The following is a 21,726-nucleotide window of genomic DNA, read 5'->3' as shown; positions in this document are numbered from 1 at the left end:
AGCTCAGCTATGTGACAGAACATCATGAGCTGCTGGGACACGTGGCGACCGAGTCCCTCTGGAAACAAAGGAAGCATTCAAAGTTCCCACCGATTCCTGCTGGAACCGACCTCTGCGGATCCTCCTGTCCTGCTCCGACGTTCCAGTTCGGCCAGATCACCGAAATCCCTTCTGATCAACTTCAGTTCATTTAGAAAGTTAAAGCAACCGATTGATTTTATTTCTCATATTTCATTCATATTCGGAAAGCATGGGCTGCAGTTTGTAAAGTTAAACCGAAATATTTAGCTAGCTCTGAGCTAGCTAAATTGTTAGGTTGGAGCTAAATATTTAGCTTGCTAGCTAAGCATTTTGTTGGGAGGTAAATGTTTTGTTTGGCGCTAAACACTTAGTTTGTAAGCTAAATATTGAGCTAGTATATTTAGTGTAATATATTTAACTAAATATTTATAAAGCTAGCTTAGTTAGCTCTGAGATAGCTAAATTTGGTGCTGAATATTTAGCTAGCTCACTAAATATTGACAGAACAATTTTTGCTTGCTTCCTAAGATTTTGTTGGAAGCTAACTGCTTTTTTGGAGCTGAACATGTAGTTTGTGTTGGTATATTTAGCTCCAAACAAGACATTTAGTTTGAAACTGTTACATTAATAAAATAATGAATAGCAGTGAAAATATTACTTTGAAAAATTAACCCCCATTTTTTTTCTCATAAGGCTAAATAACCAAATTATTGCTGTGAATTTTTGACTCAATCATAGTAAAACCTGCAGGAGGAGACGCATGAGAAACATGAGACCCCAGGACTCAGCCTTGGGGAACAGCAGCAGCTCCACCTGTAATGAGAACCTGACAAACATCCAGTTTCTCCTGGAGCCAGCAGGGGGCCGCAAAGTTCGCTGATTCCTCTGCTGAACTGTTGGTTCTGATCCATTCCTTTCATGTTCAGAAATCAGAGTTTTTCTGGTTTCCAAACAGGAACTCTGTGCTCACATTGTTGTGTCTTCCTCCCAGCCCAGCAGGATGTTAGTCACACGGAGGGAGGAGGAGGAGCAGAGAGGAAGAGGAGGCAGATAAACATCAGCCAGGAGCGCGAGAGGAGGAGGAGGAACTGGGAGGGCGCAGCAACCAGCAGCGGCTCCGGCGACCAGAACCAGTAGAAAAGGTAAGAACCATGAAGACCCGATCACACGGAGAGGAGGAGGAAGAGGAGCGGGGATGGGGTGAGTTACATAAGGAGTCTGGACCGAACCTCCTGGCTCGGTTCACCAAACCATCCAGGATCGGAGCGGAGCTCAGACCGACCCGGTTCGGTTCGGTTCGAGTTCGTTTGCTCCATTCTGTCGCATTTTCACGATTCTGCCGCAGGATCAGAGGCGGGTTCGCGGAATAAAGCGAACCGAGCCTTCATCAACATGCGCGCTCCCGACTCGGTCACCGTCCCGTCCTTCAGCCTCACGTGCGCGCGCGGCGCGGGCTGGGGGGGGTGATTGACAGCTGCCTGCAGTCAGGATTAGACACATTTCCATGCGATGATGATGATGATGATGATTGAAGCGCCCATAGGTCACGCATCAGTGCGTGTGCGCATGCGTGCATATTGGGTTTTATCCGGTCGTCTTGTTGCTGCTGGATTATAATCTGCTGCTGCTCAGAACTTCAGCGGTTCTGTTCTTGAGCTCCTGACCCAGTTGGTGGTCCAGACGGTTCTGGTTCGGTTCTTTGGCTGCTCTTCTTCTCTGGTTCGGTCCAGTCTCCTCAGCTGGGTAAAATCTGGACCGGCTCCTGTCCATGCACAGGCCCGGTCCAGCGCCCCTATGAAGCGTTGGCTCAGTCAAAGTCCCATCAGGGTTCAGGGACAGAACGGGTCGTAACGTCACATCCAAAATGGCGGACTGATCGCTGTTTAGGCATTCTGCTGCTAAAACAGATTATTTTAAATGTTCAGTAAAGGTATTTCTGTTGGAGATATTTGTTGTGACTTGTTCAGTTAAACCACAATTATTTAAAAATTGTTTTTATTCTATTTATTTTTGTAGCTCACTCTGTGAATTTATTTCATATTTCCAAGATGGCAAAAATACACATTAAAATGTTCTAATAATTCTGAGACATGATTTTACTCACTAAACCATCTGTTTATGCAGCTGAAGTTAGTTTGGTGTAATGTGGAGCTAATAGAGATCAAGTTCAGGACAAACATACGAAAAATAAAACAAATAAAAAGACTAATGGAACTAAAATGTCCTTTTTAATAGAAACTATGAATGTTGTGACTTTATGAACCAAAAATGCTGCAATAATTCATCAGGAGCTCCAACATCAGTTTATCATCGTCTAGACTGAGAAGAAAACATTAATTTAAAAATCATGATAAGAACCAAGCAGCTTTTTATTCCACTGCCACTAAAACTCCAGTTATTCATTTCATAATTATCTGTAAAGTTTTTCTGCTAAAGAAATTCTAAATAAATTCCAATTCCTGCATTTTATGACAGATTTTGAGACTATAAACAGTTTTCAGTTCCAATTTCATGAATGTTTTTAGAAAGATTTTCAGTGAATATTTTACAAGAAATCTATCGCATCTCTAGTTTTAATAAAATAAAATTTGGTCTTTTAGAGTTAAATTATGAAACATTTAATCCTCTGGCTAAGTTAAAGATCCCTGTCTAAAGTAGAGAGCGCTGAAATAAAATCACAAAAGCCCAATCTTTATACCAATATGTTTATGTCTTAAGCCAGAGGTTCCCAAACTGTGGGGCGCGCCCCCTAGGGGAGGCGCCGTGCCATTGCAAGGGGGGCGCGGGGAGCCGTCTGGATGAAAACAAACAAAAAACCTGAACGCTTTATGCGCTGGGTTTTTACCTTAGAACGGCCAACTGTTATTCCTATGTCAGTTTGATACACTAGGAGCTTCCACACTTCCCATATCTGTGTCCTCTGTCACTTTTATCAGCAGTTAAAACCGTTTTAATCGTTGTTAACCTGTTTTTCTGAGCCGCCTTTAAACGCAACATGAGCGCTACGACGCTCGCGCTGGGTTTACACCTGTGAAGGAGACCTGCTGCTGGGTGGAGCTGCTCAGGTGTGTTAGATTCATGGCAGCAAAACACAAAGAACTTTCCACAGTTTTTCCCCAAACTAACTGACTGTTGATTAAAGCTGCTGGATGAAGGTAGAGTTAGCTAAAAGATGACTAGCTAGCTAATATCAATACAGCACCTTAAGCTKAACAAGTAGCCTGTAGGCTACCGATGTTGTTGTCTGTGTTCAGCTACGTAGATCCATTTTGCCCCCCAAAAAGTCGATATAGTTACGGGATGCATCCTGGAGAACCGGTTCACTGAATACGGACCAGGATGTTCCAACAGCCGGTCTGTGCAGAACCACAGGGCTCCGTCTGCCCCGACCCGGCAGACTGCGTTGTTGGTTTTGACCCAAAGTTGAGCTAAACGTTAGCGTGGTAAGAACCAGTCGCTTGTTCTTCGCTTCCAGAGAAATTATTGCTTCCTGGATTTGTGGCCAATCATTTCAAATGTTCCTGGTTGACGTTTGAAATGATTGGACCTGATTTTACCCAATCGCTGACGTTTGGCTGTGACCTTTGCACCCCACTGAAGCTAACCGGAAGCTGTGTCCGCTGTATTATGTCTATGCTGTGAACAACCGCCGCGCTCAGCGGAGAGAGAAGTGCCGAGCCAAACGACGCCTTAGAAATGTCTTAAATATTCCTCTTGCTCCGACTTTGGAGGCGTGGCCAACATGGACTGAACGACCTCGTCCATTTATCCCCTTCAGACAGAACGATTCTAAAACAGCCAGAAACTCCTTCTGTTCGCTGATTGGCCCGGTAGAAAATCCAACAGGGAAAGTCCCAGTCAGTGGGAGATGAGAAACAACCAGGATTACGTAGGAAGGCGATGGCCAGGCTAGGTCAGACAGCACCTGCCTATGTTTGGGTTGAAGGTCTAACTGGCAGTCCAGAATCAGACCGGTCCGGTTCTGGACTGAAACCGGACCGGTCTCTGGATGATGAGGAAACTCCATTTAGATGGGATCGTAGGTTTCAGACACAGCAGAAGCAGCTCTTGGACCCGGTCGTGGGCTCTGTGTTCAGTTCTGATGTGTCTTCGTGTCTTTCAGTGAGTCTCAGTCGAGGTCAGTGATGCTGCACCATCAGGACCAACATCTGAACCTGGCCTACAGAGGCGGCACCAACAGCTCCCCCCACAGGAACAAAGACAGCAACTTCAACTTCCTGCCAGGTGCCAACGACGAAGCCCAGGCAGAAACCAGGAGAGGAGGCGATGAGAACCGGAACCAGGTCCGTCCCCGAAACCTGCCGTTGGGTCGCGACCCTCAGAGTTCGAGCCTGATGTCGCCTCGCTCCCGCCTGCCCTGCTGGAGCCCACTGGAGCCGCTCCCTGAAATCGAGACGGGGGATGACGGGTACGGGCGAGTGCCGCCGGACGGAGCGGAGGAGTGGAAGATGGAGGAGGAGGAGGAGAGGATGATGATGTTTGATGAGAAGAAGGAGCGCCAGAGGAAGGAGGAGGACCCGGATGACGAATGGGGAGACAGCGAGTCGGAGTCGGAGTTCAGCGGTCGCTCCGGCGGCAGCGTCTCCTCCCTGATTGCTGAGAGTGGAGGCGAGGCGGGGCGCCTGGGCGGCTGGGACCGGATCGGCGTTGGAGAGCCCAAATCAAGCAAGCCTGAAGCCGGGCTGACCAGAATCGAAGATGTGAGACAGAGAAGCTTCAGCAACAAGCTGCCGACCGGGAGCGACCTGGAGAACCTGCCAGAGGAGCGTAACCACAGCGACAACCAATCCTCAGACTCGGACGGTGAGCTGCCGGAGCTGATGGACGCCGTGTGGACGCTGCGGGACCGCGAGCGCTTCAAGGCGCAGGAGATGGAGAAGCACCAGGTGCAGCTGACCATGTACCGCCGGCTGGCGCTGATCCGCTGGGTGCGCACGCTGCAGGGCCGCATCCAGGAGCAGCAGAACCGCCTGCAGTCCAGCTTCGACGTCATCCTGACCCACAGGAAGGAGCTGCTGCGGATGGGAGCCGCCGCCACCGCTGTCGCCCAATCATAGGAGGCCTACAGTGTGATGTCACAGCGCCTGTGTCTCATTGTGTTTCTGATTGTAACGATTCAAACTCATTTTTCTGTGTCTGTAAATGTGTGACTCTCTGCTGAACCCTAGAGCTCTACATCAATGTGGCGACGCCATGGCAACGCCACGTCATGACGACAGGCTGACCACGCTGTGATGACAATCCCATGACGTTACTATGACGACACTATCATAACATTGTGATGATACTATGACGTTGCCATGACAGCTCCATGACAACAGGGTGGCCAGACCATAATGATACCGTGAAGGCAGTGTGATGATGACAACCAGTATTGATACCATGACAACAGAGTCTTGACTCTGAACCAACCGTTCATCTGTTGAACATTTTGTGTTTGTATCTGACTTATTATCCCAGATTAAAGAAGTTTATCTGAACTTGGTGTGTTTGTTTTGTCTGATCAACAAACCGAGGGGAACATGGCTGCTGTTATTTTTACCCCTGCTTCCTGCAGCGGCCCCTCTCCTCTAACAATGGACGCTGTGTGGCCTGAACAGAGGTGTTGTGTGTCTGATCGTCACACGGCCGCTTGTGTGTCCTTGTGATTCCCGTGTGAGCAGAGCGGCCCAGAGCGGAGATGCAAGTCGCAGCGCCGCCCTGTAATCTCCATCCTGACGGGGTCGCCGGGCCCCTGGAGCGCCCTGAGGGTCCGATCTGTCTGGGTGCAGGAGCCAGGGCCCCGGGGCCAGCTTGGGATAATCCCTGCTCCTCCTCCTGCCGTTTCAGAAGCTTTTCAGAGCCGTTGTTCTCAGGCTGACAGTCGGACTGAATTTATCCCGATCCGATGTTCCCTGGCTGACGGTTCTGGATCCAGGCCGAGCAGAAAACATGTTTACTACGGAACCGAGACGGACACAAGCCGCTCCCAAAAGAAGGAACAGACCGGAGGGATTTCAGAGCAGAGTTTAATTCACAATCAACCTCCAAATTAATCAGAATATGGAAGAAAAGGTCGATTATTTTCAGACCGAGAGTTTTTCAGTTTTATTTGAAACCTCAGGAACAAACCGCATCACAGCGGCTGGAGTCTTTAAATAGGTTTAAACAGCAGGATAAATCCTCAGGACCCGCCAGGACCCTCCTCTTCCTCAGTCTGAGCAGTGTCTGGTCTCCTCCACCAGGGGGCGACACTGCACCGCAGCCACAGCTGTAGAGGCCGAAACAGAAGAAAAATGTAATTCATAAATAAAATAATTGACAATATCCTCTCAAATTTTAAATATTTATATTTTGAAATGTATTAAGTGCATAGAATTATGTATTTTAAGTTTTATTTTCTGATACAAATGAATCTATAAAGTAAAACTAAGAAATTTGATCTTCGAGCTTCAAGTTAATTATATCTGAGGCTTTAAACCGTCAGCAGAGCTTTTATACGCCACAGTTTTACTGAAAATGGGATTTATCCAGAAACACGCTCCTGACACACCCTGCTGTGTGCAGAAAGTAACAGCAGAGGGCGGCAGCGAGCAGGGGCCACAACAGGGGCCCCGCATCACGATGAACGGAAACGGCCCAGTGCATGCTGGGGGGAAAGGACGTGATGAGAATTTCAGATTAAAATTTTTATTTTGAGAGATTGATATGAATTTTTTTTTCAGGAAAAAAGTTTTAAATTAAAAGCGATGAAGTTTCAGAGATTTGACCCAATTAAAGTTCCAATGAATTGTTTTAACTCGTGAACTTTAAATCCTCAGTGTGACGATTTAAATCTTTACATTTAATACAAATAAAAATGATGAGGTCAGGACATCTCTGACAGGAGTTTTTTTTTATTTCTCTGAATCAGAACCAGAACCGGTTCTGTACAAAGACTCTGGTCCCTGATGACGTCATCACCGGGGTCGCAAAAGGGTTCCTGGTGGAAAAACTTCCAAAACTATCATCATCCTCCTTTTCATCCTCTGTCATCGTCACTTAAAGCTCTGAAGACACAAACTCCTGACGGCTCGTCATTTTTGCGGCTCTCTGTTTGGCGCCCTTTCTCCGCGGCGCCCCCAACTGACATACGGCGCCGCTGCTCCTCCGAACCGAACCGGACTGGAGCGGACCGACTCCACATGAGAAAGTTTGTGCTGCGCTGCTGCAGCTGAGCTGCTGTTTGAACGCAGACACTCTTCCTCCTCTTCCTCCTCCTCCTCTTCCTCTGCCTGATGTGGTGTGACACAGCGGAGGCCCGCGGCGCTCCGCTGGCGTGGAAACTATCAGCTCTGACAGAAACGGGGTGGCTGGGGGGAGGAAGAGGAAGAGAGAGGGATGAAGGGTGAGGAGGAGGAGGGGAGGCCACGGCCCGAGGATGATGAAGAGATGATGAAGATAGATAGATAGATAGATAGATAGATAGATAGATAGATAGATAGATAGATAGATAGATAGATAGATAGATAGATAGATAGATAGATGATCACACCTGTTCTTCATTTTCTAATCAGCTGGTCTGAGTCTGCAGGTGAGCTCTGTGTATGGAAGCCCTGGAGGCCCAAAACTCTCCCGTTATGCTAATTAACTTAGTAAACTGAATTCATCCTTCAGTTTCCTCCTTTAAATAATTTTAACTTAGAGCAGAAATAAAACAAACAAAAGGAAACATTTAAAAAAACGGATTAATTATTTTTGAGAGTCCAGGAGATTTGATTTCTCATTAATATCATAAATGTTTTCCAGATTAAAACGCCAGTTTCCTTCAAGTAACATATAATTAATCTGTTAAAATTATAGAATCCGTTTCTATCATTGTTAAATATTAAAATACAGATGATAAAAAACAACAGCTTTGTTTTTATTTTTCTATTAAAATCCAGGAAAATCAAACAAAGACATTTAAAATGTAAACATCAGGATGTTTGTTTATATTTTATTACAGGCTGAATTATTTTTCTTCTGTTTTATTTTATGATTTTTTGCTTTAATTTTAGACAAAAACATAAACCTGAAAAAAAAAAGTTTTCCAGGACAAAATCCAGCAGGAAGTGAATCTGGTCAGTTTTCCTGGACCTGTTGGGAAACCTACGGATCGCCCTGGAGGTCAGAGGTCAGAGTGATTCCAGGACTGGATGTGTGTGTGTGTGTGTGTGTGTGTGTGTGTGTGTGTGTGTTGTGTTGTGTGTGTGTGTGTGTGTGTGTGTGTGTGTGTGTGTGTGTGCTTCAGCTGCCTCGGCTGCTTTAACCAGCTAATAAATATGAAACCAGCAGGTTAAACTGGGAGCTGAAAGGATTATCTCCGTCTATAGAGTCTGTGAAAAATCCCCCGACCTCATAAAGACGCATGTTGGTCCATAAAACCGCCGGGAACAAAAGCAGGAGAAAGAAAAGCTTTTTCACGCTTAAGAGGTTCTCAGGAGCGCATTGAGGGGGTCCCCTGCGGGGCCCCGCCCACCGATTATGCGGCCGCGATTGGCAGGTGCGTGCGCGGGCCCGCGGGGGCCGCGGGGGCCGCGGGGGCAGCTGCAGGTCTCTCTGCTCTCTGATGGGGGTAAACGGTGACATCCTGGAACAAAAGTGAGGAGTGGAGTGGGAGTCTCTGACCCGGCGCCGTGAAATCGAGGATTAAACCGATAAGCAGCGAGAACCCTGGAAGAACGAGGCCGGGTTCTGGAGTCAGGGTGGGCCGCTGCACTTTGTAATGAATTTAGCAAAGTGACACAAAGAAGGAAGCTAATCTTTAGACGTGTCGCCTCTTAGCTGGATCTCCCTGCGTTGCTGACGAACGCCGGGCGTAACTGACCAGCGCAGGGGGCATCTCTGCCTGGAAGTGGCTAATCTCTGCGGTCCGAACGGAGGGGCCCCTCCAAACGGAGGGGCCCCTCCAAACGGAGTGGCCCCTCCAAACAGAGTGGCCCCTCCACTCGGAGGCCCGAGGCGACACGAGGCTCCTCAACTTAATCCCTGAACTCCTCAGAGCTGCAGCTTCACCTCCCAGCTAAAAGGGATTAATGGTTATAAATAATGATGAATAAAAACAGCGCCGTGTTTAACCGATCCAGAGAATCCGCGTCCCGACTGTGGAGCTGAACACCTTCCTGACAAAAGACCCAAATAAAGAGCAGAACCAGAACCATGCGAGAAATCCGGAGGCCGGATTTGTAAAGTTATGAAATCAACAGCAGGAACCTTTTATTTATTCTGTTGGAAAAAAATGGATGTTAATTATTTTATTACTAAATTCACTAGTAAGATAAATATGCAGTTTGAAGAAGTTAATATGCAAATTCACTTGCAGATAAGATTATTATTATTATTATTATTATTATTATTATTATTATTATTATTATTATTATTATTATTATTATTATTATTAATTCATGTCGGGTGAAAACCAACATTAGATGAATATTTGCCATCTGCTGCATTGTGGGCCAGAACATCCATCTTAGTTACCAAAACTACATTCTTAATCCCATTTTTTTATTTTAAATGTCATAACTTCATTCATCCTGACAAATGTAAAAACTGACCGATAAGCGGAAATGCACTATCAAAATAAAAGCTGGGTCTGGCCTGAAGCCTCACCGTTACTGTAGATATAGATAGCATAACCCTAAATGTCTTGTTCTTTGTAAGCTGAACTGTTGTTTAAGAAAAGACGCAATGAAACAACAACGACGAAGAGATGACAGGAAGCGATTCTGAAAACCCAACTTCCGGTTAACGGCACGTGAATTAGCATATTAGCTCTATAGCTCTCTCAGCGCCTGTTATTTGCATATTTAGCTGAAAACTGTGACGTTTATAACATGAATTAATCAATAACATGGTGAGAATGTGGTCGCCCTTAAAACGCGATGTTTTAAGCTGAAAGGTTTAAGAAAAAACGAAAAGAAACGAAGACGAAGAGATGACAGGAAGCGATTCAGAAGAACCAACTTCCGGTTATCGGCAAGTGAATTTGCATATTAGCTAAATATTTATCTGTGTTGTAGCTAAGTAAACAGCTAGTTCAGAGCTAAATATTTAGTTTGTAAACTAAACGTTCTTAAAATGAACAACATGGTGTAAATCTGACTTTGAAAAATTAGCTCCCCGTTTCATATGACAGGTTAAATAACTGGCAGTAATTCAGTATCAGAAATACCAAATTATTTCTGTTAAGGTTTGAATTTGTGGCTTTACAACCGGCAGCCCATAATCCTGCATTTTCTAGATCTGGGGTGTCCAATGTGTGGCCTGTGGGCCATTTGTGGCCCTTAAAATTATGTTGTTAGGCCCCTAAATACAAGCGAAGAAAAGTAGAAAAAATGGCCAACAAAATATGAAACAATTGATGACCCCAAAATGTTGGAAATTTATGGAAAATTGTCTGTTTTTCTTTTAATAGGGAAACTGTCTGAAGCCATTTTTAGGTTTAGGGTCTTGGAAAAATCACAAAATTAATTTTTTCATGTTTTATTTAATTTTGGGTCCTGCAGGTAGTTGAAATTTGTGAGTTTTGGCCCCAGGGACAAAAAGTTTGGAACCCCTGATTTATTATTTTATTCATCTGTGTAGAAGCAAAGAAACAAGATGCTGTACTGGTTCTACTGGGACTCTGTCCTTTAAGCTGGTAAATCTCCCTCCTCTTCCTCCTCTTCCTCCTCAGCTGTCAGGACGATGAAGCTGCTAAAACTGGGAACAGAAAATGAAAAATGAAAGCTTGGCGCGATAAAACTGGTAGATAATCATCTTATCATTTAACTTTCATCCGCCGACTTGAATATTCAAAAGGCCGTTTAAAGGGACGGTATCTGCTCCTCTTCAGGAAGGGAGGAGGTGACGGCTCAGGCTGAGCTGACCTTTTGACCCCTGATGGAGGGCAGCGGGCCTGAACGCTCCGTGTGGCTCTGCGTGTCGTAGCGGCAGAACTCCGAGGCCCATGGCCTTTCCTGTGTGAGCCCGCGATAAAAGAGGGGAGCTTCCCGTCGGCCCTCCGCGCCCCTCTCCCCCCGTGAAGAGCGACTTGGCAGGGTAATTAAGAATGGCCTCTAAACACGGCAGCATGGCAGCAACGCTCCAGATGAAAGTAAATGATTAAAATAATTACAGGCTGAGCGCTGATGAGTTGCAGTGAGGGCTGGCCGCCGGACATCGGGCGGTAATTAGATAATTAATCTGAATGCAAATGATGAGCCCTAACGAAGCAGTCAGGCTGAACCAGCGACAACGCCGAGAGTGAGGAAGAGTGAGGAAGAGGGAAGAAGAGGGGAGGAAGAGGGAAGAAGAGGGGAGGGAGAGGGGAGGGAGAGGGGAGGGAGAGGGGAGGAAGAGGGGAGGAAGAGGGGAGGAAGAGGGGAGGAACGCATAAAAATGAGAGAAAAAGCTGCAGCGGCTGGTGTAAACCAACAGGAAGAGGAAAGTTTCGCCGCTCCTGACAGCATCTGCTGAGTTAAAAATACACAAAACAGCGCCTGCATGAGCGAAAACACCGAAATGAGAAATGAAGATGAAAAGCCACCTGAGGAGAAAAGCAGCGCAGGCTGAGCACACGCTGGAAATGCATGAGCAAACAGTGGATTTTCACAGAAACGCTCATTATTTCTGCTGCTCCTCTTCCTCAGCAGCGCGAGGTAAACAGCCTCTGAAGCGGCGCTCACCTGGCAGCTCCAGGGGAACATCAGAGGCAGCTGCTGCTCACCTGGCAGACAGAACCGACCTCTGACCCGGATCAGAACCGTTTCATCTGGATCGGCAGACCCAGAACCAGAACCCGGCAGGATGACTTACACTCTTCATCACCTCTATTAACGACTCATGGAGGTCCAATTCAAACTAATTAAATTAGCTACATTTACTGAAAAACAACTTTAGGGGAATTTTTACTCCTTCTGGATTCTGACTAAACCAGAGAGAGAGAGAGAGAGAGAGAGCACACCACCCACTTCTACACCACCCACTTCTACACCACCTAGTTCTACACCACCCAGTTCTACATCACCTAGTTGTACACCATCCACTTCTACACCACCCACTTCTAGTTCTACACCACCCGGTTCTACCCAGTTCTACACCACCGACTTCTACACCACCCACGTCTACACCACCCACTTCTACACCACCTAGTTCTACATCTCCAAACATGGAGAAGCAGCTTTCAGCTTCTATGCACCGCAGATCTGGAACAAACTTCCAGAAAACTGAAAAACAGCCGAAACCCTGAGTTTCTTTAAATATAGACTAAAATCCAGTTGCTTTGACTGATAACTGGGACATTGATCAATATATTTGATCAATCTGTTTTATCATGTCAATCACTTTGAACTGCCTTGTTACTGAAGGCTTCTGTACTAATAAACGCCACCGATCAATAATCTATAAACGTCCCAGAGGAATGGCTGCTAATCTGGGAATAATCCCGCTTTTTCCCAGATGTTTATTCATAACTTCCTTTAGATTCTGTTTTGGCAATAGAAACTCATTTGATTTTATTGACTAATTATTAGTTTTAATCTCAGCTTGTCCTCGTTTTACGGTTTTCTGCTTCATTAAACCACCAGAGGAAATAATCTGCCCTGGTAATCCTGCTGCTCACGTCTGAAGCTCCACCTGGACAGGAAAAACATCAAAAGCCTTAAACTTTTAACGGTTCTTATGGATTTTTGATTATTCAATAAATTTGTCACCTGCAGATGTTTTCTCTCTCCTCTGAATCAAAATATGATGATTTTTGTTTATTCATATTTTGGGTGAATCCACCAACGATGCAACATTGAAGCTTTCAGAGAAACGTTTAACCTTTAACCTTTATGGCTCAGACGATTAATCGGATTGATTATTAAGATAATCAACTAGTTTAGTAATCAATCATCAGCTGCAGTGAACAAACAAAAACAGGAATTAGCCAAAGGAAGATATTCAGAGCAGCAATTAAGCCAAAGATGTACAAACATTTAGCATTTAAAATAAAGAAAACCCTTTTATAAATCTGATAAAACCCTAACCCTCTGTCTCCAAGCAGATGTTCTGATTTTCTTCATTCTGGATTTATTCAAACACACAGAAAATCCAGACAAGAGTCCAAGAATAATATGTTTAATAAGAGCGTCTCCTGGATAATCTGTAATTCCAGCTTCATAATCCTAAAACACGGAAGAAGAGTCTTTCAGATGGCGGCAGTATTTACAGTCCATATCCCAGAAGTCTGGTTCTGGTTCTGATAGAAACTAAATGAAGAACCTGGAGAATAAACTGTTAAGAACAGAACCGGAAGCTGCAGTTCGGTCCATTCAGTTAGATCATCCGGTGTTTCTATAACGGCTTGACCCCGCAGTCCGCTCAGCCCCGGTGTTGTGAATCTGTCCGTCCCCCGGTCACTCCACCACCAGCTCGAACTGCTCTGCCTCCCGGAACTCCGCGTTCATCTGGGCCGCCAGGACCTCCAGCTCCTCGGTGTTGATCTGCTGCACCTTCCGCTTCTTCCGCTTCTCCTTCACCACCGCCACCCCAGGGATGTTCGGGTCCGGTTCGGGTCCGCATTCCTCGGCCTGTAGCATAGACGCGAATGACCCAGAAACCTCCAGGGAGGACCGGGAGAGCTCCACCCGGCTCCGGACCACCTCCGGGGTGCTGAGCTTCTCGAAGCCGAACAAAGTCTCTCTGTGCCCGGGGCTGTGGAGCGAGCTGTCGCTGAGCTTGCTGTAGGAGCGGCGGACCTTCTGGGTCCAGACCGAGTCCCGTGGATCTGCGGGCTGAGAGGCGGCCGGGGGAGAGGAGGGCAGGATGGGGGACGGTATGTGGGGCTGCGGCTGCGTCCTCCTCCCGGCTGAGGAGGACGGGCCACTGGGTGTGCGTTCCGGGGCCTGCTGCCTCTTCTTCCCGGCTGAGGTGGGGGTCCAGCGGTCCGAGCCGGGTTCCGGGGTTGAGCCTTTTGTTTCCTTGAGGTTCTGAGACCTCCTGGGGGTGTTCTCCTTGTTGTTCCCGGTCAGAGCAGTGGTTTTCCTGGGGGCGATCTTCCTCACAGTGATGGACCGCTTCACTCCCAGCGCCATCTTGGTCTCGCTTTCCCGCAGAGCTCCAGGGGAACTAAACCGAGGAGATCGTCTCCGTTGCGAGCCTTGGAGGTGGTTCGCCTCCACCATTACGGTGCGGGGGGTCCCGTGGCTCATCCCGCGCTCTGTCCCGGTGAGATTTCGGTTAATATTCCTGGTAATCTGATAAGAATTCCGCTCAGTGAGACGAACACAACAGCGATCCGTTTAAAATTACCCGCCCTATGTTTCTGGTCACGTCTTGATGACGCACTCAGGCTGCGACAGTTAAACTCCGGCTAACTTTTGCTGTGTAATCCGAACAGGAGAAGCTCCAGTGCGGCTTCATCTTCTCTGTTTTCCTCTAATAATCGACATTTCGCCCGTTGGACATCATGGAATATTTAATCGGGATTCAGGGACCGGATTATGTGCTCGTCGCTGCTGATAACGTTGCTGCCAGCAGCATTATTCAGATGAAACACGGTATGCTACCTTGTTAGCTTAGCTTAGCATTTGCTCTGCCGGTGGTTTTGGGTCTTGTTTCGGTCTGTGTATACATTTTAATGCTCTTATTATAAAATATAACTGGAGTCTTATGGTTTTATTATTGTGTAATATACTGTAGCGTTTTGTTATACTTAATGGGAAAAACTGAGGAAAAATCGCGCTAACGGCGCTGTTAACATCAGATTTATTACTGTTATTGTGCTCTTTAATTTTATCCTCCAAACTTTCCTGGCTCTTAATATTTAATCATATTTTTATGGTGATTTTTGCTACGTTTACCCCGACCTGGCCTGAAGGTGTAACGCCAACAGGCTGGATGATGAAAGTGAAAGTCGTGGCAGCTTCTCTCAGATCCAACTCGATCTGGTTTCTGTTGAAAACAAGCAAACTGTATGAAAACAGCCCAGGACTTTTCCTGATTATTCCTCCATCAGAGACTCAGACCACCTGATCACAACAGGTTGATGATAATCAGTCAAATTCAGTTTAAAACCACATATAATAATAATAATAATGCAGCTTTCACTGAGGTGAGAACTGGTGAGGGGAAAACAAGGCAGTCAGTTTATATTCATGTTTTCTCTTTAAATCAGGACTGAACACATGAATGTTCTCTGGAAATTAACTTTTTTTATTTCATGTCTTTATAAAGTAGCTTTTATTTGCTGAAATTTGCATCACTCTGTATTAGACTTTAATTTAAAGCAGATATAAAATACCCAGCTGAGCTGTTTTTAATAAATCTGCATTAGAATGAGTCGGGTTGAGATTATCAGTTTAATAACTGAATAAAAATAAAGCAGCTGCAGCTCACAGCATTTCCTCCGTTCCTTACAGGTTGACACCAATATAACCAGCTTGTTGGTTAGTCAGGCTATCTGCTCTGTTGGAGCCTGCAGTCAGTCGCTTGTAGAAGAGTCGACTGCTGTTCATGTAGTTTTCACATCACGACTCTGTCTCTCTGATATCTGAAGGACAGTGAAATGCATTGCTGCAGTGTTTGGCAACAGATGAGGGAGGGATAGTTACTGCAGAAATGGTGCGACAGAAACGTTTCCTGGTTTTCCGGCCTCGGTGTTCCCTGACAGGTTCTGGTTCTGATTAACTTGAGCCCAAACGGTCTTGTCGCTCTGCTGTCTCTCAGACTACGACAAGATGTTCAAGCTGAGTGAGAAGATCCTGCTGCTGTGCGTGGGCGAGGCGGGAGACACGGTCCAGTTCGCCGAGTACATCCAGAAAAACGTCCAGCTGTACAAGATGAGGAACGGTACGCCGCCGCCGCCGCCGTTTCCTGTCCTCAGCTCAGATCCGCTGCTGGTGTTTCATCCTCCTTCTGATTTCCAGGTTATGAACTGAGTCCGTCAGCAGCAGCAAACTTCACCCGGAAGAACCTGGCAGACTATCTGCGGAGCCGGGTAAGCAGTTGACCGCTACGGTCACCACCAGCCCAACGCACCCAAATCTGACCTTTCACCCTGAAAAAATTAAACTAATCGCATCCGATAGTTTTCAAAGCATCTGCAGTCTGAATGCTGCATTTTACCTGAGTTTTACATCATTGAAGTGAGTTTAGGTTCAGTTCAATACTGAATGCTGTGGATCACAAAGTGGAAAAGGGATTTTATTTAAATCAAGAGCAAAACAAAAGACAAACTATTGGTTATTCAAAAAATCTGCAAAAAGGAAACCGTTAGTAGAACAGCTTCTATTTCACACCAAACAAAAACATTTTCACACGTTGGAATCCACAGCAGAGGAAGTTTTCACTCTCAGGTTCTGTGTTAATGACTCAACATCAACATGAAATCCTCCAGAACAGAGTGAGAAAATATTTAACACCCATTTGGTCTCAACAGTTATGAATTTAAATGTTTTTGACCTTTAAATCTTCTGTTTAAAGGAAAATCCACAACAATAAATCTACTGAAGAAATGATTAGTTTCCTTCTTAATATCCTGGTTTTCATTCTCTGCAGCTTTAATCATTAGAAAAAAGACTAAGTACATAATAGATGTGGACCAGATGTTTGGGAGAGCGGCCATGTTCTGTTCTGATGATGAGGCGAGCAGCGGCGTCTCCATCGGGTCTGAAACGGAATCGGCTTCAACGTTTTTATCTTCTTAACACAGAAAAACAACAAATCAAACATTTTCTAACAGAACTGAGACGAATCTCATCATGAGCTCGCAGACTTACACATCATCTCCACGTCCAGAACCTTCTCTGGACCGAGTTCTGTCCTCCGGTAGGGCGGGGCCACAAATCGACTTCATCCATTAATCAGTGGTCCCCAAGCTACGGCCCGCGGGCCGGATCCGGCCCGCCTCCACATTTGGTTCGGCCCCCTGACCAGAGAGCATTCAGATTTTTTTTTTTTTCATATATTGTATTTAACCACCAGGGGGCTCTGTAGCAGGAAGTGTGTCCTGTAAACTGAGGGTGTTTTGTTTTTCATGGCGCATTGCTGCCATCTGTTGGACTTTTAGGGAACTGCTTGACTTTTATGTTATGTAATCAGTACGGCTGTTTGCTAGCGGTAGAGCAGATGAACACGTGTTTGTTATGAACGTCGCATTCCAGGTTTCCCTCAATGGAATATATACTAGTCAGTCCCAGTGACCGTTTCACTCACGGTTTTTGCCCATGTGCTTTCTGGGTAAAAATCAATCGAGAAACACGTCTTCACGTCCCCCCCTCCCCCAAACCCCCCCAACAGTTTCCGGCAGCGCAGGTGATAAACGTGTCACACGTTTCTGTTACAAACTGACTCCGGCCCCCAACCAGAGAAGGGAAAAGTTCTGTGGCCCTCAGAGGAAAAAGTTTGGGGACCCCTGAGTTAATGAGCCGTCAGACTAGCTAGCAGAGCCACTGATGACGGCAGATTAATAGTTTTCCTGGAAAGGTGAGTTGTTTCTCCGCCATTAGCGCATTTAGCAGCATGTACATGAGGATGATTGACAACGCTAAGCCCCGCCTCCTGGCTCTGATTGGTTGTTTTCGGTCAGGATTGTTGCATTTCTTCACACAGCAACAGCAGCTCATAGAGGAGATGATCTGACTCATGTGTCACAACATGATGACAGATTTAACAGATTTTTATAAGTTTTAACACAAATTATCACCTGCAGCTGAACAACTGAGGAAAACCAGCCAGACTGAGCTGCTCACGTCAGACTCTGATAACTGGAAGCTTTTTGTCCTCATTAAAACATTTTGGTAAATTGTTTATTCCAGTAGTATTAAGTTTATTTTCTGAAAATGAAACAGTTTTGTAGGCTGGCCCAGATTCTCCAACTCACAGACAGGATGGCTGAAACAAAAGCCTCTTTTCGAAACTATTTTCTGTCATTAGTAAGTTTCTTAAAGTGGATCTGGTGTGAAGCAGGTTTTATTTTTAGGGCTGGTTTTCCCTGTCGGAGCCTCAGACCCACAGGAAGTTCAGCATCTTCTGGGGATCAGAGTTTGAGCCGGCAGACGAATCATTTCACACGTTTTAATCAAAGTGTTGCAGGAATCCAACAAACCAACAGTTTGTCACTCAGAACATGTTTCTGCAGCTAAATATGGGGTGCAAATGATTTGCTAATTATTTCATTTTACACAAAGTCCCAACTGTTGGTAAAAAGTGAGTTGTGCATAAAAAGTGTGACGGCAGAGAGAGGCTGGGTGGGAGGATGAACTCTGATCTGCTGCGTGCGTCCGACTCACCAGTTGATCCGTCCGACTCGCTGCGACTCGATTCTGTTGCTAATTTGTTGCGGCGGTGCAGCGGCGGCCTGTCACAACAGCAGAGGGTGAAAATAATTACAAAAAACAATTAGTGAGGCAGAGGAGGGAATGTGGGACACATGGAGGAGGGGCCGCCTGGTGAGGAGGAGGAGGAGGAGGAGGTCCCAAGGGGCGCAGCAGACAACAACACACACAGAGGCGCTGTGTGTGTGTGTGTGTGTGTGTGTGTGTGTGTGTGTGTGTGTGTGTGTGTGTGTGTGTGTGTGGGAGAGACTCACAGGGACCTGTAAGATCAGGATCAGTTTGTTCAGTCAAGGCTGAGCGTGTTGTGCAGGATATCATTGATATTCATGCTGCTGTGCCTCACGGTGATGAAGATGCTCGTTACGCTGCAGCGTCTCAGGAGTGGAGACAAACCGAAGCTCCTCCGCTGCTTCCCACACCTTCCTCCAGCTATCCCCTCCTCCTCCTCCTCCTCTTCCTCCTCCTCTTCCTCCTCCAGACGCTTGCTAATTATTGGCTTTAGAAACATGTTGAGTCTCTGGTCCAAGAAGGTCTCCAACTATTTTAGCAGATTAATGAGGAATTATTTAGGTTTATTCCCTTTGATTAGCTCAAATAACCAGGATTTAATTAGATCCTATAGTAAATTAGAGTTTTTATTAAATATTCCCGTCCATACCTGTCAAGTTTCGGTCTTCAGAATACAGGATACATCAGGGGGGCGAGCACAGAGTAACGTAATAAGACTGGGGGACCATCGTGAGAGCAGGAAGCACAACCCGGGATATTTACAGGAAAATAATAATCCGGGGGGGAAGGGGTTAAAACACGGCCCTCAGGTCACAATTACAAGTTTTGCTGGACAATAAATTGTTCCAGAAATTATTGCCATAAACAATATTGTTGTTTTGACATTATTTGACAGTAATATAATAATGCAAGTACTCATTGTCCAACATCAATAAACTTTAATTTCTAATGAAGATTTAACATTGGTACTGAGAGACATTTTAAATATCCAAATAAACAAAACATAAAATGAATTATAAAGTATCTGTAACCAAAACTGTAATAAATAAAATGGCTGGTTGAGAATTTAAAAGTCCTTTGAGTTTATTTGCAGTTTCGGTTGCTTTTAAAATGTGATTATTATTTATCATTTTATCTGAATTCTGATGGTTTATCAGTGATTCTTTCCCCTCCGAGCCGCTGAGTTGAACATCAGCTTCATGTTGTTGAAGCTCCAGACTTTATTCCTGCAGGACAGATTACAGATTAACTCCCCACCGGGCCTCCGGAGGCTCCGGGCCGCAGAGAGGCGTCGTTCGCTCCGGTCGGAGCCGGGCGGCGCCGCCTCGCTCTGCCGCCCGGATAAACAACTCGGCTAGCCTCTGGAGGGCTGCGCATGCGCTCAGAGAGCGGCGGGAACCACCTGAGGTCTCGCGCCGCACCTCGGGAAGCTAACCGCGGTAGAAACGGAGCGGTTTGGACTTTGCTCAGGTTCTGGTTCTGATAAAGCAGAAACGGAGCGTCTTCAGCAGCAGTTCCCTCGTCGATGCAGCCCCCCCCCATATGGGTTGATGAAACAGTCGCCATAACAGGCCCGCAACGGGCGCAAATAATTAGAGGCGCCATATTGCAGGCAGCGCCTCTGCGGCGGCGCAGATGAACAATTAATTCAGCAGATTGAGGAGGAATGGCGGTAAAAGAACCGGGCCTCCGGGGCCCGGCGAGGAGGAGCGTTTCAGATGATTCACTGAAACTGGTTGGTAACCTTCAATGGCCGCCGGCCGGAAGTAGTGACCGTTCTGTAGCCAGCCTCACTGCAGGTGTGTTCATCGCGACCGGACCGGACCGGACCGCTCAGCAGCAAACATTTTTTATTTATCGGACCCGGAGAGACTTTAAAGAGGTTCTGTTTCTGTTCCAGAACTTTCTTCCTGATTCGCATGTTCAGATGGATGATATCTGATCGGGTTCTGGTTCTGACCCGTGTTATTGAGGCTGTTTAACTACAGCAGAGCTGACCAACAGTCACTGTTGACCTGAGACGTGTTGGAGAAATCTGAGGTTCAGTGAACGCAGCATGAAGGTCCAGTTCATCCATGAAAAAAGTCCAACAGGAAGTCAAAATTATGTCATTAACGTGATTTTATAATTACTTTAAAACTCTGAATTATGACTTTTAATGTTGTAATCTTTATTTTTATTCTTTATTATTGACTTTTATTCTCAAAATTCTGACTAAAACTTGGAATTATAATTTTTTGTAATTGTGATTTTTATTCTCTTTGACTTTAAACTGATATTTCTGACATTTTCTCATAATGTCAGATTAAACGTGTGGGGAATATCCACAGACCCAGTTCTCATTGACCCGTTCTGCGGAACAGAACCGCCACAGAGCAACAGTAATTTAACATTCTGGTTCTGGTTCCGGAGCGCCTTATGGCCTGGCTGTTGGACCGGGTCAGGACAGCTTGGTTCGGTTCTGGAGCGGCAGCCTCACTCTGCAGGTGTGTTCAGGTGTCACCCTGTGGGGGGGAGGTGTCGGGTTAACAAGGTGCTGGTTCCCTCTGAGCCCGGTCTGCTGGTTCTGCTGCCAAGTGTTATTGTTAGTGTAGCCGGAGAGACGGCTGCCAGCTGGGGGGTTCACGCCCTCACACACACACACACACACACACACACACACACCTGGGGATCGGTGTGTGTGTTGGAGACACTCAGAGCTCCGCAGGGGACCGGCGGGTCCACCTGGAGTTCTGAGGCGGTTCTGACTGCAGCGACCCGTCCTACAGCTCCGTTTAACCAGAACGTCTCCCGATGAGGAAGATGAGGAAGACGAGATGTAATTTAAAAGCAGAAACGGGGGAGGGGGGCGAGTTCAGAAGTTTTAATGAGCGCTGGCGTTTCTCACTCCCAGCAGATGTCACACTGCATCCCTCCTGCCCTCTGACCCCTCCCACCTCACCTCTTAAAACAAGTTACTGTTTACTGGGAACTCAGCCAATCAGGAAGCAGGAAAACCGCCATCCTCACCTCAGCTTCCTGTGGATCCATCAGTGGAGGAGGAAGATCCTCTTCATCGTCAACCCCAGAAAACACTTTGATGATTAAAACTTCAAAAAACGCTGCAGCCACAGAAAACATGCAAAATAGAAAATATAGCAAATATGAAACCTTTCTCCACCAAACACACGTCCTCCAGACCACTAGGGGGAGCCGGGAGTCGCTAACATTACTTATGTAAATGTCCTGAAGTTTTATAACATTGGAAACGACGGCGTCAAAAAAGAGGAGTTAACTAAACATGGAAACGGGTTTCTGCGTCTGGTGATGCTAGCTAGCAACCTCTACTTCCTGCTAGCAACCTCTACTTCCTCCTAGCAACTTCTACTTCCTG

The 21,726-nt window shown here is 46.2% G+C and overlaps 3 protein-coding genes across 5 annotated transcripts in view; 2 read left to right on the top strand and 1 right to left on the bottom strand.

Annotated features, from left to right (window-relative positions):
- Nucleotides 1-887: 887 nt before the first annotated feature.
- On the top strand, nucleotides 888-5,522 carry c19h1orf216 (chromosome 19 C1orf216 homolog). Of its 2 annotated transcripts, none has more exons than XM_008423030.2 (2): nucleotides 888-1,221; nucleotides 4,145-5,522. In XM_008423030.2, the coding sequence occupies exons 1-2, from the start codon at nucleotides 1,217-1,219 to the stop codon at nucleotides 5,097-5,099; spliced, it is 960 nt and encodes a 319-aa protein (XP_008421252.1). In that variant the 5' UTR covers nucleotides 888-1,216; the 3' UTR covers nucleotides 5,100-5,522. The 2 variants fall into 2 exon arrangements, with proteins under 2 accessions (XP_008421252.1, XP_008421253.1); XM_008423031.2 differs by having other exon boundaries at nucleotides 891-1,163.
- Nucleotides 5,523-13,125: 7,603 nt separating this feature from the next.
- cdca5 (cell division cycle associated 5) lies at nucleotides 13,126-14,323 on the bottom strand. The gene has a single exon (XM_008423027.2). It carries the CDS (start codon nucleotides 14,217-14,219, stop codon nucleotides 13,425-13,427), a length of 795 nt encoding a protein of 264 aa, XP_008421249.1. The 5' UTR covers nucleotides 14,220-14,323; the 3' UTR covers nucleotides 13,126-13,424.
- A 48-nt stretch (nucleotides 14,324-14,371) lies between these two features.
- The window catches only part of psmb2 (proteasome 20S subunit beta 2), an 8,879-nt gene continuing 1,524 nt past the window's right edge, over nucleotides 14,372-21,726 (top strand). Inside the window, exons 1-3 of one of the 2 annotated variants that reach the window (XM_008423028.2) lie at nucleotides 14,372-14,567; nucleotides 15,736-15,858; nucleotides 15,936-16,006. In XM_008423028.2, coding sequence (XP_008421250.1) covers nucleotides 14,477-14,567; nucleotides 15,736-15,858; nucleotides 15,936-16,006 — 285 coding nt within the window. In that variant the 5' untranslated portion in view covers nucleotides 14,372-14,476. Of the gene's footprint in view, nucleotides 14,568-15,735; nucleotides 15,859-15,935; nucleotides 16,007-19,889; nucleotides 20,089-21,726 lie in introns of those variants that run through there. The other variant, XM_008423029.2, reaches the window with a different exon arrangement.

Source organism: Poecilia reticulata, linkage group LG11 (genome assembly GCF_000633615.1).
Source record: "Poecilia reticulata strain Guanapo linkage group LG11, Guppy_female_1.0+MT, whole genome shotgun sequence".
Lineage (NCBI taxonomy): Eukaryota > Metazoa > Chordata > Actinopteri > Cyprinodontiformes > Poeciliidae > Poecilia > Poecilia reticulata.
This window is presented reverse-complemented; position numbering and strand designations above follow the sequence as displayed.